This window comes from Montipora capricornis, chromosome 12 (assembly GCF_036669925.1).
Source record: "Montipora capricornis isolate CH-2021 chromosome 12, ASM3666992v2, whole genome shotgun sequence".
Lineage (NCBI taxonomy): Eukaryota > Metazoa > Cnidaria > Anthozoa > Scleractinia > Acroporidae > Montipora > Montipora capricornis.
Genome location: NC_090894.1, coordinates 22,067,485 through 22,079,984, shown reverse-complemented (window position 1 = coordinate 22,079,984; position 12,500 = coordinate 22,067,485). Strand labels below are relative to the sequence as shown.

The following is a 12,500-nucleotide window of genomic DNA, read 5'->3' as shown; positions in this document are numbered from 1 at the left end:
ACGTGTTTAGTGTTAAGTATGACTCTGCACTGTTCAAGCCTAAGCACTTGTCCAAGAATGACCTTCGACGGTAAAATTTTTTACCAAAATTTTCGACGTCTGATATTGTGTTTCTAGCTTTCTGCTTGGTTCACTTAATCTCGGTTATCAGCTCAAATACCGTATGACCTAATATGGAAACCGACCGCAGCAAGTGTTGCCAAGCTGAAAATTCTCCAAATTTTCAAGTGTTCAAGCGTTCAGAAGCCAGTTTCTCGATTCCCTTTGATTTTCTTCAGTCTCTCTGGGTTCAGTACTTTGCTAGTAATCACATGTCTTCTCAGGGGGCTATTTATCTAAGACTTCTACCATGGCACTACAATATACAATACCAAAACAATATCATGTACTGTTAGAGCTACATATTATGCAAAGACAGCTTGAAGCTACTGGAAAACAAAACGCAGCTCAGTTGACAATATGGAATAAGGCGCTGTGTTACTTCAGTACCACACGTAAGCAATGGTAAAGTCTGCATACGAGCCAAGTGGCCCAGGCCGGAGCTTATCTCCGTTTTCCGTAGCATGATACGGCTTGGAGTATTTCTACTCCCCCCTGGATGGGATGCCAGTCCATCGTAGGGTTACCCCCAGCATTTCGCCGGTACCCATTTATACACCTGGGTGGAGAGAGGCACCGTGGGAGTAAAGTGTCTTGCCCAAGAACACAACACAATGTCCCCGACCAGGACTCGAACCCGGACCATTCACTCAGAAGTCGAGTACACTAACCATGAGGCCACCGCGCCTCCCACACACGTAAGCAATGCGTGTCTATTTTTCTAAAAATGACAGGAATTTCTTCTTTTTGACAAATGATTAATAGGCCGTTAGCCAGGTTTTTAACCTAAAAAAAGATCTGTTTCGGTCGTATGAACGTGTGAGCCAAAGGGCCTCTGCTGGTACGACTTCTGGGTGACCCCTTAAATGGTCTTAATGACCCCCGACTTGAAAAAAATTGCCTGGAACGCTGCAGTTTAATACCACCCAAGTCAGTCCCTTCGTACTACAGGCAACCCAGTGTACGCTCATAGAGCGTCTAGTTTACAAAGCTCGTAGTACCTTGATATTTTTAAGTTTAATTTATTCACATCTGTCGTATTGCACTGCCTCATGGGGACGTACCTACCTGACCAAATTAAACTGTTTACTACTGCTACAGGAAAGAGTACTAAGGATTATAACACAATAAGGCTGGCGAGATCATAGCTAACAGACCCCTGTTCACTAGATTAGGTACTAAATTACGAATGGGTGAGCTTGTGTACAAACATCAAAATAACTTGCTTCCTGATATTTATGACTCCTATTTCACAAACATCAGAGAGGCCCATCGATATTGTACACGTTCAAGATCAAACCAGAATCTGTTTATACCTCGGCCAAAAACGAGTTATGGCAAATTCAGTGTTAGATTTGCCACAGCCAATAACTGGAATAACATACCTTAACATATAATAAATGCTTGCTCTCTCCAAAGCTTTAGAAACGAGCTTAAAGTTCATCTGCTTACATCCAAAGACCGAGTTAGCTGTAGTTGCACGGCTATCTTTAAAACAAGGAACGGGAAATCGGGGAATCGGAATGGGGACTGGGCATAAGAAAAATTGCAGTGACCCGCCAAAATAACTAACAACCGATCGATGAGAGTTCCTGTGTCAGATATCCTATAATATTGTCATGCCATGGAATACTAAATTATCCTCTACTCTTAACTTAAAAAGTAAGCTAATATAAATTATGTCACAGAACACCGCCGGCACATCGTTTGGCATCTAATTACTGTATTGCTGATTTTCCAGAATCGGGGAAAAGAAAGAAAGGAAATATGCAAAGACTCCCGCCGAGATTCAGGTCACTGCAATTTTTCTTATGCAAGATACACGGACAAATCTTTTACCACATTTCAAGAGATTTGTATAGAGACGCCATGCTGTCTGGAAACCAACAAAAACATCTGTCTCTGAGTTTCCCACACAAACCTGGGAAACTCAACAAAAATTACAATAGTGCTTTTTCCAATACTGTTCAGATAGCCAAATTCCACGAAATACATCACTTTTTAGCAAACACTAAAGCTCTCTCGGCCACCGTGTAAATGTCACATCACGCAAAGCTTAAAAATTCAAGGGTTGTCTGTCACAAAACCAATAACCCATTGTGTGTGTCATATATGTCTCGTTAAGTAGTACGTCTTGCCATTAGTACTTGATAACGGTAGGACAAATATTTATCGCTGCAAAACTCAATTTAAAAACTTCACAGACTGGAGTTAAGATGAATCAAGGCGGTTCGATTCTTCTGTCGGTGTAGCAGAGCTCAAAGAGTAAGAATCGAGATTTGAACCGCTCCACTAGCCCGCTTAACAGATATACTTTAACGTGCGATATAATTACAATGAATAAATTTACTTTAGTTGATTAATCAGTAATTCCCAGAGCTTCCCGCTTTTAAACATTCCCCGTTCAAGAGATTCCCACTTTTAACCCTTTCACTCCCAAGAGTGCCTCTTGTAGGTTTTACTCTGCCTAACGCCAGACGATTTTACTCGTCAATGGGGAACCCCACGGGGGTGAAAGGGTTAACAACAGCTAGATTCACTCAAAAACTATGTCTCCATTAACCCTTTCACTCCCAAGAGTGCCACTTATAGATTTTACTCTGTCTAACGCCAGACTATTTTACTCGTCAATGGGGAACCCCACGGGGGTGAAAGGATTAAAGAATCCTCATTTTAAAGATTCCCCATTTTAAAGATTCCCGCTTTTAAAGATTTCTCATTTTACAGATTTCCCGTTCCCCGTTCCCCATTCACCATTCCCATTTCCGTTTACCGATTCCTCACTCCTCCTTTTAAAGATAGCCGTGCAACTACAGCTAAACAGGATGTCATCCTCGGGCTTTGGATGTAAGCAGATGAACTTTAAGCTCATTTCTAAAGCTTTAGAGAGAGGAAGCATTTTTATATGTTAAGGTATGTTATTCCAGTTATTGGCTGTGGCAAATCTAACACTGAATTTGCCATAAGTCGTTCTTGGCCGAGGTATAAACAGATCTTGGTTTGATCTTGAACGTGTACAATATCGATAGGCCTCTCTGATGTTTGTGAAATAGGAGTCATAAATATCAGGAAGCAAGTTATTTTGATGTTTGTATACAAGCACACCCATTCGTAATTTAGTAATTTGAAATATGTTCAGTATACCTAATCTAATCTAATCTGAACAGGGGTCTGCTAGCTATGATCTCGCCAGCCTTATTGTGTTATAATCCTGCGTACTCTTTCCTGTAGCAGTAGTAAACAGTTTAATTTAGTCAGGTAGGTACTTCCCCATGAGGCAGTGCAATACGACAGATGTGAATAAATTAAACTATAATATAAACAATTAGAAATATCAAGGTACTACGAGCTTTGTAAGTACCGGTAATATTAACACATAGATCCTCAAGAGGTTTCCCCTTCTTCCAGCTGGTTGGGACAAAATGATGCTTTCCAGCCGCTTTCCCCATTAAACTTGTTCATTTCTACCTCGTAAAAAGAGGCATTTTCTCCACCAGTGAGCGCCTAATACTTTTACCTTTCGCAAAATTTTGTCTCAGTTTTGTTTAAGAAACCTCACAACAGTTTGAATCAACAACAGCACAACTCGCACCCTGCTTGACAAAGTTTCGCTTTTTGTAAAACGAATTCGGATCCGGATCCATAAGAAAACTGTCTTTCCCTTGAATGATGTATTCTTCGACTCTTAAAAAAGCAATAGCAACAAAAAGGGAAACAAGAGCTCTTTTTAATTTCTTCAAAGAGATGACTTGATTTTACACAATTATGCCGTAAGCCTTGGCCGGATCGAACGATATAAGCTTACTATTATAAAGGTTAAAATTTACCTCTGTCGGAACGACAATAGGACGCAACGTGACAATTGCGTGACGCGATGGACTGACGTCACAAAAACCGGTTAGGACCGGTAGAGAGAGCACGCGGAGAGAAAAAAGAGAAAGGGAAAAACTCGTGGAGACTTAAGTTGTTAATAAATGTTTTGAAAAGTTAACCGGTGTGGAATAGCGTCAAGGAATCCTTGCGACATAAGTGGCGACCCTGCCAGGACACTTCAGGAGAAAAGGAGAGTTCTAAAACAAGCGACGAGAGAAATTCAAACACAAAGGTTTTTGCAGACCAAATGTCAACATGAGCGAGATCAAAACATTACAAGAGAAGATCGAAGGCAAACTGAAAATGCTTAACTTTACAGTAGAAGATACCGGGAAAATACTTGAAACCGAAGATGTAAAGGCTATCGAGAGACATGGGAACGCTTTAGAATCTATTATTGACAAAACGCATCAGCTTAAATTACAAGTTCAGGAGTTGCGAATCGAAAACAACGAGGACTTTGAAGAGATTAGAAGTTGGTCCGAAAATCTGGAAACCCGTATCGGTAAATTTGAAGGGACTCTCAAACAAGTAAGGCATGTAGCCGCTTATATTAGTTCAGCCGAAGCGGAAAAACGCGAAGAAGAAAAACGGAAACGAATCTTGGATGAAGAAATCGAGTTGGAAAAGGCTAAATTTCAAGCGCGGGTGAAACTCGAGAAATCAATGAAAATGTCCCTGGAGGATTCAGAGAATTGTAGTAGCGTTGCAGCAAAACTACCAAAGCTTGAGATATCGAAGTTTCAAGGAACCTTTCCTGATTGGATGAGGTTTTGGAATCAATTTGAAACTGAAATTGACAAAGCCAAGCTTACCCAAGTAGCACAGAGTTACTGGTACCCAGTGTCCGCGTATCCATCGATGGACTCCCTTTCACAACCGAAGGGTATGAACGGGCAAAAAGTATCGTAAAAACCAAGTATGGTAAATCCAGTGAGGTGGCAAACGCACATATGCAGTGTATTATTGGATAGTCCACAATTCATGGCGTGGATCCAGCTAAAATTCATGAATTCCATGAGAAGTTAACAAGTCACATACAAGTCCTAGAGACGATGGGGAAGGTTAAAGAAATTGAAGGGTTCGTGCGAGCAACGCTTGATAAGCTTCCTGACATTCGAGCAGACCTAGTTCGTCTTGATGATGACTGGTAAGAGTGGGGATTTCCAGAACTAATCGAATCGTTGAGAAAGTGGTGCGACCGTAATCCCATACCCAGTAAAGATCAGATGTATACAACACCAGACGGCGATCATTCAAACCGTGACCCACCAATTCGCAGTCCATCAAACCGTGGCCTATCTATTCGCAGTCCACCGAATCGCGGCTCAACTATCCGTGACTCGTCGACCTGGTATCCATCAAATCAGCACCCTCGAAACCTCTATCCAACAAAGAAAAATCCTGCCTACCAAACCAAGGACGAAAGTGTGAAGGTGGGGCGTGTCTGTGTTTATTGCAATGGTGAAGAACACCGCTCTGCAGAGTGTGGGAAGTTCCCTAACATCTCCCAGCGCAGGAGGATTTTATGTGACAAGAAGTTGTGTTTTAACTGCACGGGTATGAAACATCAAGCGCAAGAGTGTCGCAGCAAGAATGCCTGTCAACGCTGCGGCAACAGACATCACACGTCTATTTGTGACAGGGTGCCTAGCAACAATCAGATGATGCTGGTGACAGGTGATCATGAAGGTTCAGTCATCTATCCAGTGGTGGTGGTGGTGGTCGATGGCATCAAGTGTAGAGCATTATTGGACACAGGGGCAGGTAGTTCATACGCGTCAGCAGCTCTAGTCGAACGGCTTAACAAGCTTCCAACACATGTTGAACATAAACAGATAGAAATGATGCTTTGCTCTACAATCCAAAAGGTACGAAGTTATACAGTGAAGGTTGCAAGTGTCGATGGAAGATTTGAGATGACGACAAAGGTCAATAAGGTAGATAAGGGAGTATTACTCACAGTCTCAAACCCGCGTTATGAAGAACTGATAACCAAGTATCCTCACCTGGAAGGAGTAGTAATGGATGACAAGGATAAGAAAGGTGAATTACCCATCCACCTTATACTCGGCGCTAGTGAGTACTCAAGAATCAAAACCGAGGATCGGTAAACCATCTGAGCCTATTGCTGAGCTCACTATGCTAGGGTGGGCGATGATGTCCTCTGGTAAAGAAACAGGTCTTTCTAACGTTTACTTGACGAAATCATCAACAGCAGATTATGAGCAACTCTGCAGTTTAGATGTCTTAGGACTCGAAGATAGACCAGAAACAGACCAGGAGAGCGCGTATGGTGAATTCATCGAGCAGCTACATCGAAGTGAGGAAGGTTGGTATGAAAGTGGGTTGTTGTGGAAGCCGGGTCATGGTCGTCTACTAACAAACGAACATGGTAGCATAGCAAGACTAGAAGGACTGGTAAGGAAGTTGCAGCGAGATCCAGACATGATTGATAAGTATGATGAAATCATTCAAGATCAGCTAAAAGAGGGGATAGTCGAGAGAGTGGAAGAGGAACCCAATGAGAGAGTGTTCTACATCCCGCATAAACCTGTAAAAAGGGAAACAGCAACAACGACGAAACTTAGAATTGTATTTGACGCGTCAGCTAAACCGAATGGAAACAGTCCTTCTTTAAATGAGTGTTTAGAGACAGGCCCTCCTCTTCAGAACCTGTTGTGGAATGTACTTGTGCGTAATTGCCTCAAACCAATTGCCTTAACAGCAGACATCAAACAAGCCTTCCTACAGGTACTCATTAGGACTGAGGACAGGGATGTCCTACGGTTCCACTGGATCAAAAACAAGGACCCTTCCGCAATCGAGGTGATGAGATTTACGTGAGCGCTCTTTGGGTTGGTACAGTCACCATTCTTATTGGCAGGAACATTGAAGTTGCACTTGGAAAACTTAAGGGAGAGGTACCCCTCAGAGATTGAAGAGATTTTGAGAAGTCTATATGTTGATGACGTCATCACCGGGGGCAGCACTACAGACGAGGTCCAGGGCCTGAAGGAGACAATAGTATCAGTGTTCGGGGAGGCCAAGTTTACCATGCATAAGTGGAACTCTAACGATCCTCAGCTAGAGAGCGGGAAGGTTGTTCCCGTTGATGAGCAGCAGAGTTATGCAAAACAACAGTTAGGAGTTAAAGAAGGTGAAACAAAGATGTTGGGACTTTTGTGGAACAAGAGGGAGGACTTGATCGCTGTGGTTTTTCCCGAAGAACCTGTCGAGACGACGAAGAGAGGGATTCTACGATTCTTAGCCGCAGTGTATGACCCGCTTGGGATTGCCTCGCCCACAATGCTGGTGGGGAAGTTACTGTATCGTGAGATATGTGAGAGTCGTCTTCCATGGGATGAGAAGGTATCGGATAGATTGGGGCAGGAGTGGCTGAAGTTTGTGAGGAGCCTTCCCAATAAGGTTGAAGTATCACGGAGCCTAGCAAGGTTTAGGGAGCCTGTTGAAGGAGTTGTATTGCATGCTTTCGGTGACACAAGTGGTTCTGGGATATCATCAGCAGTCTATGCAGTGATTATTCAAGCCTCTGGAGTGAGCAAGGGATTGATAGCAGCAAAGTCAGGGTTGGCAAAGAAAAATCTCACAATCCCAAGGTTAGAACTGGTAGCAGCTCATATGGCAGCTAATCTAGCGGATAACGTAAGAACAGCACTCGAAGGATACCCGATTACATCCGTTTATGGGTGGAGTGACAATACGGTCGCACTTCATTGGATCAAAGGGGGAGGATCCTACAAGCAGTTCGTGGCCAACAGAGTTCACAAGATCAGTTCTAAGGATTTCATTGAATGGAGGCACGTTGACACCAACCACAATCCAGCAGACATAGGGAGCAGAGGCTGTAATGCAGACCAGTTCACTGGCATGTGGCTATCCGGACCAGAATGGCTGCCCAATTCAGAGAAATGGCCAAGAGACATAGTGACTAAACCTGACAAGGAGACGGAAACCGAGGCCAAACGCACCAAAGAGAATTTCGCTGTAGCTGTGGATGTGAGAGATGATTTTGATGAAGTACTTGAAAAGTATGCCTTCTGGCGAGTGATCAGAATTAGCGCGTGGGTTACGCGATTCGTTCAGAATTGCCGAAGCAAGAAATCGAATAGAGTTAGCGGCCCCTTGACAACGGCTGAGACTGAGAAGCAGGTGAAGTGGTGGATAAAGCGCGAGCAAGAGCGATACACTGTGACAGAGAAATTCCTAGAAGATCAACAGAGGCTCAATCTTCAGAAGAATGATGAGGGGATCTACTTGTGCAGAGGAAGAATTCAAGGACATTACCCTGTGTATCTACCACCCAGAGTAAGCTTATCAGAGAAAATAGTGCAAGACGCCCACCTCTTGACTCTTCACGGGGGAGTAGGGTCTACTATGGCGCATGTTAGACAAGAATATTGGATACCTCGTCTCCGTCAGCTAGCAAAGACTGTGATCAACCACTGTTACGGGTGCAAGAAATTTCATGCCACGAGGTTTCACAATCCACCCCCTGGAAACCTGCCAGTGGACCATACTGAAGGATCTTATCCTTTCCAAGTAGTGGGGGTAGATTACGCTGGGCCAATAGCATACAAGGTTTCTAAGAAGTTGGAAGGCAAAGCATATATCCTACTGTTTGCATGCAGTTTGACAAGAGCAGTCCATTTGGAGCTAGTAATTGACCAGACCACGGAAGGTTTCACCAAGTGTTTGAAAAGGTTCATTGCCAGACGGGGAAGGCCTACGAAGATCTATTCAGATAATGGGAAGAGCTTTGTAGCAGCGTCCAAATGGCTCAACAGTATCATGAAAGATGAGAAGACTCAAGACTACCTGGCTCATCATAACATTCTTTGGCAGTTTAATCTCTCTAGGGCCCCATGGTGGGGCGGTCAATTTGAACGCTTAGTAGGAGTTGTAAAGCAAGCTTTCTACAAGGCTATTGGGCGGGCCCTTCTGATGTTTAATGAGCTTGAAGAAGTAATCCTCGATGTAGAGGTGGCTGTCAATAATCGTCCATTATCCTATGTTGAAGATGATGTTGAGCTTCCTGTGCTGACTCCAGCCGCCATGATGTATAGTCAGTCTAACCTTCTGCCGGAGGAAGATGCAGATGCAGTTGAGGATGTGGATCTACGTAAGAGAGCGAGATATGTCCGTCGGTGCAAGGACGTTCTTTGGTCACGCTGGACTACAGACTACATAAGGAGCCTGAGGGAGAGACACAATCTGAAACATAAGACCAAGGAATTGACCTTAAAAGTTGGTGATGTGGTTCTGATCCAGAGCGAGGAACGCAACCGTAGGAAGTGGAATATCGGAATCGTGGTAAAACTTATCAAGGGGCGTGACGGAGTTGTGAGAGGAGCTAGGCTGAGAGCGGGGAAGTCATATTTGGAACGGGCGATCCAGCATTTATGCCCGATGGAGCTGTCTTGTGACATGCGAGAGACACCGCCGAGTCAACCAGTACAGCTTAATCCTCGAGCTAGAGATTTCACTCCGAGACGAGCGGCAGTAGTAGCTGCTCAGCGGATTAGAGACATTGCAGAGAAAGAAGGCGAAGAGACTGTTCCTGTTACCCAAGAGGGACTATGAACTGTTAGAATTTTTAAACTTGTTACTTGTATAAGAGAGTTACTGTTGCAATTGTTTAAACAGCGGAGGTGTGAATATATTTGCTCCACTAGCGTGTATCAAATAGGGGGAGAGTGTCGGAACGAAAATAGGACGCAACGTGACAATTGCGTGACGCGATGGACTGACGTCACAAAAACCGGTTAGGACCGGTAGAGAGAGCACGCGGAGAGAAAAAAGAGAAAGGGAAAAACTCGTGGAGACTTAAGTTGTTAATAAATGTGTTGAAAAGTTAACCGGTGTGGAATAGCGTCAAGGAATCCTTGCGACACCTCTTTACAATTCGAGCGTTAAGCAGAATCGTTCCAACATTCAGCAACAACCGTAGCTCATCATTTTTTTAATACCGATGACCTTCTGGCTCTTAAAGAAGAACCAGGAATGTAATTTTCCGCACGTCGATCGTTCTTTTTCTCCTTCTCTCCTCAAAAATACTGCGTGTTTATTCTAAAACGCCTCGATGTCATGTTTGGCCGCTAACCCAGGTTGGCCGCCATTTATGAATTCGGTGTAATCTGGTTTAGTTTCTCTCTCTCTTTTTTTTTTTTTCTCGTTGTTTCGCTGGCATAATTTTTTTGTGATTTCGGATTTTTTAAGGGCAAGAGAAAATGTTCATGGATAATTTTCGAAAGGGAGGGTCGCGTAACTTATCTCCAGTTTTCTGGTTCTTGAAGGTCTAAAACCGGGTCTTCACATTTGTAGACTTTCAACTTGCTACCTTTTCTTCAAAAGATTGAATGCGATCAGTTTGTCTGGAAACGCTGCGGCCATTGCACACGCTCCAATGCCAACCATTGAGGGTTATCCATGACAACTTGACACTGGTTTCTTTATCTCGCAAGAAAACAAGTATTTGTTCCTTTTCGTTTCCTTCAAGGTTAAAGTCTGCTAGCATTCCAAGATCAAAGATGCGTTTCCTCCTTGCCGTTTTGATACTTATGACGTGGCTTGATTTCGGGTCCGCCGCCTGTAACGACGAAGATTGGTGGGCAAGTATGGACAGACCAGGATGGTCTTTATGCAGCAGCCAAACCGCCAATAAGTACATCAAGGGACTGTGGAGAAACGATCCACAGGGCAACAATGTACTTGGGCTTATTGAGGTGGCGAAGTGCTGCCCAGCCGTGGAACAAAGTTATGTTGATGTGGGAGCACAATGCGTAGATGAACACTGGGTATTGACCTTGGATCGGTAAGGATTAAGTATAGTATTCACAAAACGTTATACGGGACGACTTTGTCCGGCACTGTCACCAAGAAATTATTGATCACCCATCACATGTCGCCCGTTAGATATGAGTTATCGAGCGTGAAGTTATCTGAAAAGGCAAGAAATTCCGGATAGGAAGGGCTGTCCGTCTATATCAAAGTACATTTCAGGTTTAGGAAAGTGGCAGGTATTCCATGGCTGAGGTTTATCAAAATCGTAAAGTGAAATTATTTTTTAGAGGTCACATTTTTTTGTTGTTGCATATTCGAATTGGTTCGCCAAGTTAATTGAGCACAGGACTACCGTACGGGAGTAGAAACCCACCACCCGGGCGGACATCTTGTTTAGAACCTCGGCCGGACAAACATTTGAGGGTTTCTAACACACGAAGGAAACGAAAGTGTTGCGGCCTTTGTAACCACATCCTAAAATGCTTAGACTTTCAAGTCTTCTCGAATATGGACGATTTACAAACCGCCAATCTCGTGTCACACCCTTTGTTCGTATACTTCAGGGGGACATTGAAACCCCACACACTCGCTGCAAAACAGCTTTTATAGCGGAGCTCGCTCTGATTTCCCGGCTCATTCACGTCAATATCCTTTCAATCAAATTATACTTTTTGTGCGACAAAGGGTTTTTTCCCAAACGGTTTACTTTTGTGAAAAAACAAGACACTCTTCAATTAAAGCGTTTACTCGGAATACCATGTTGAGCAGAAGTAGGGTGATGATACATTTTGCATGGATAAATTTATATGCTTGTTTTTATCCCGACGCACCCATTCGTTTTTTGAAACTCCGAACTGGTTTAAACACCATACACTGCAATTTCAATCCTGGTTTTGACCCGTTTCATCTGTATTCACCCGCCTTTTATTCTTTTCCAGGCAACATGTCTGGGCCAAATGTCCGAGCGGATACTTCTTGAACGGGTTGTATATCAGTGCAAGCAAATATTTGCACCAGATTGAATATGCAAGGTGCTGTCGTCCAAATAACCACCCGGACAACTACGCAGATTGTTATCATAAGGAGGTTGTGATGTCGTTTGACAAGAAAGGATGGAGTGCATGCCAAAGAGATGGCTACTATATGAATGGAATCTACCGTGGTGGTTGTGATTACATTTACTGCATTGAAATGTTTAGCTGCTGCAAGATGAAAACCGGTAATTGTAATTTATATCCTTGATATGATAAGTGTAGCGGCCCTGGCTAGCGAGCCCCTAGGCTTACAATGTCACGTTGCGTGACAACTCAGGCTCCTCAGGCTCGTTTTAGTTTTTGCGCTTGCGCAATTTGTTCGGTTTTTAGTTTTAGACCATGCGGTCCGTGTTGCAAGCCCGGAAAGGCGTAAGTGTTTCGTTTTGTCTTTCCTGTCCTCTTGTCTTACAATTGTGTAAAATTTTACCCTGTCATTCAGTTTGGCACGTGTAAGGTGTGAGCGAAGAGCTCAGCGAAACGTCAAATAAACACACTTGTTCAAACCAAATGGGTTGTTTTTCACACGGACCTGCGCCGGTACAATAAGCCTGTGTATAGCCGCCGCCTCTCCTCAGAAAAAATCGGGGAGGGAGCGTATATCATCGTGTTCTTGATTTGAGTTAATTGTTAATTTCAGTTTCCAGTGTCCCCAATAAGTGCTCCAGCGATAGAACGACTAGACACTTAAAT

General features: G+C 43.6%; 1 protein-coding gene across 1 annotated transcript in view; it reads left to right on the top strand.

Annotated features, from left to right (window-relative positions):
• The window catches only part of LOC138025518 (semaphorin-5B-like), a 33,478-nt gene that overhangs the window by 16,817 nt on the left and 4,161 nt on the right, over nucleotides 1-12,500 (top strand). The window contains exons 7-8 of the mRNA XM_068872715.1: nucleotides 10,493-10,807; nucleotides 11,715-11,995. Coding sequence (XP_068728816.1) covers nucleotides 10,493-10,807; nucleotides 11,715-11,995 — 596 coding nt within the window. The remainder of the gene's footprint in view (nucleotides 1-10,492; nucleotides 10,808-11,714; nucleotides 11,996-12,500) is intronic.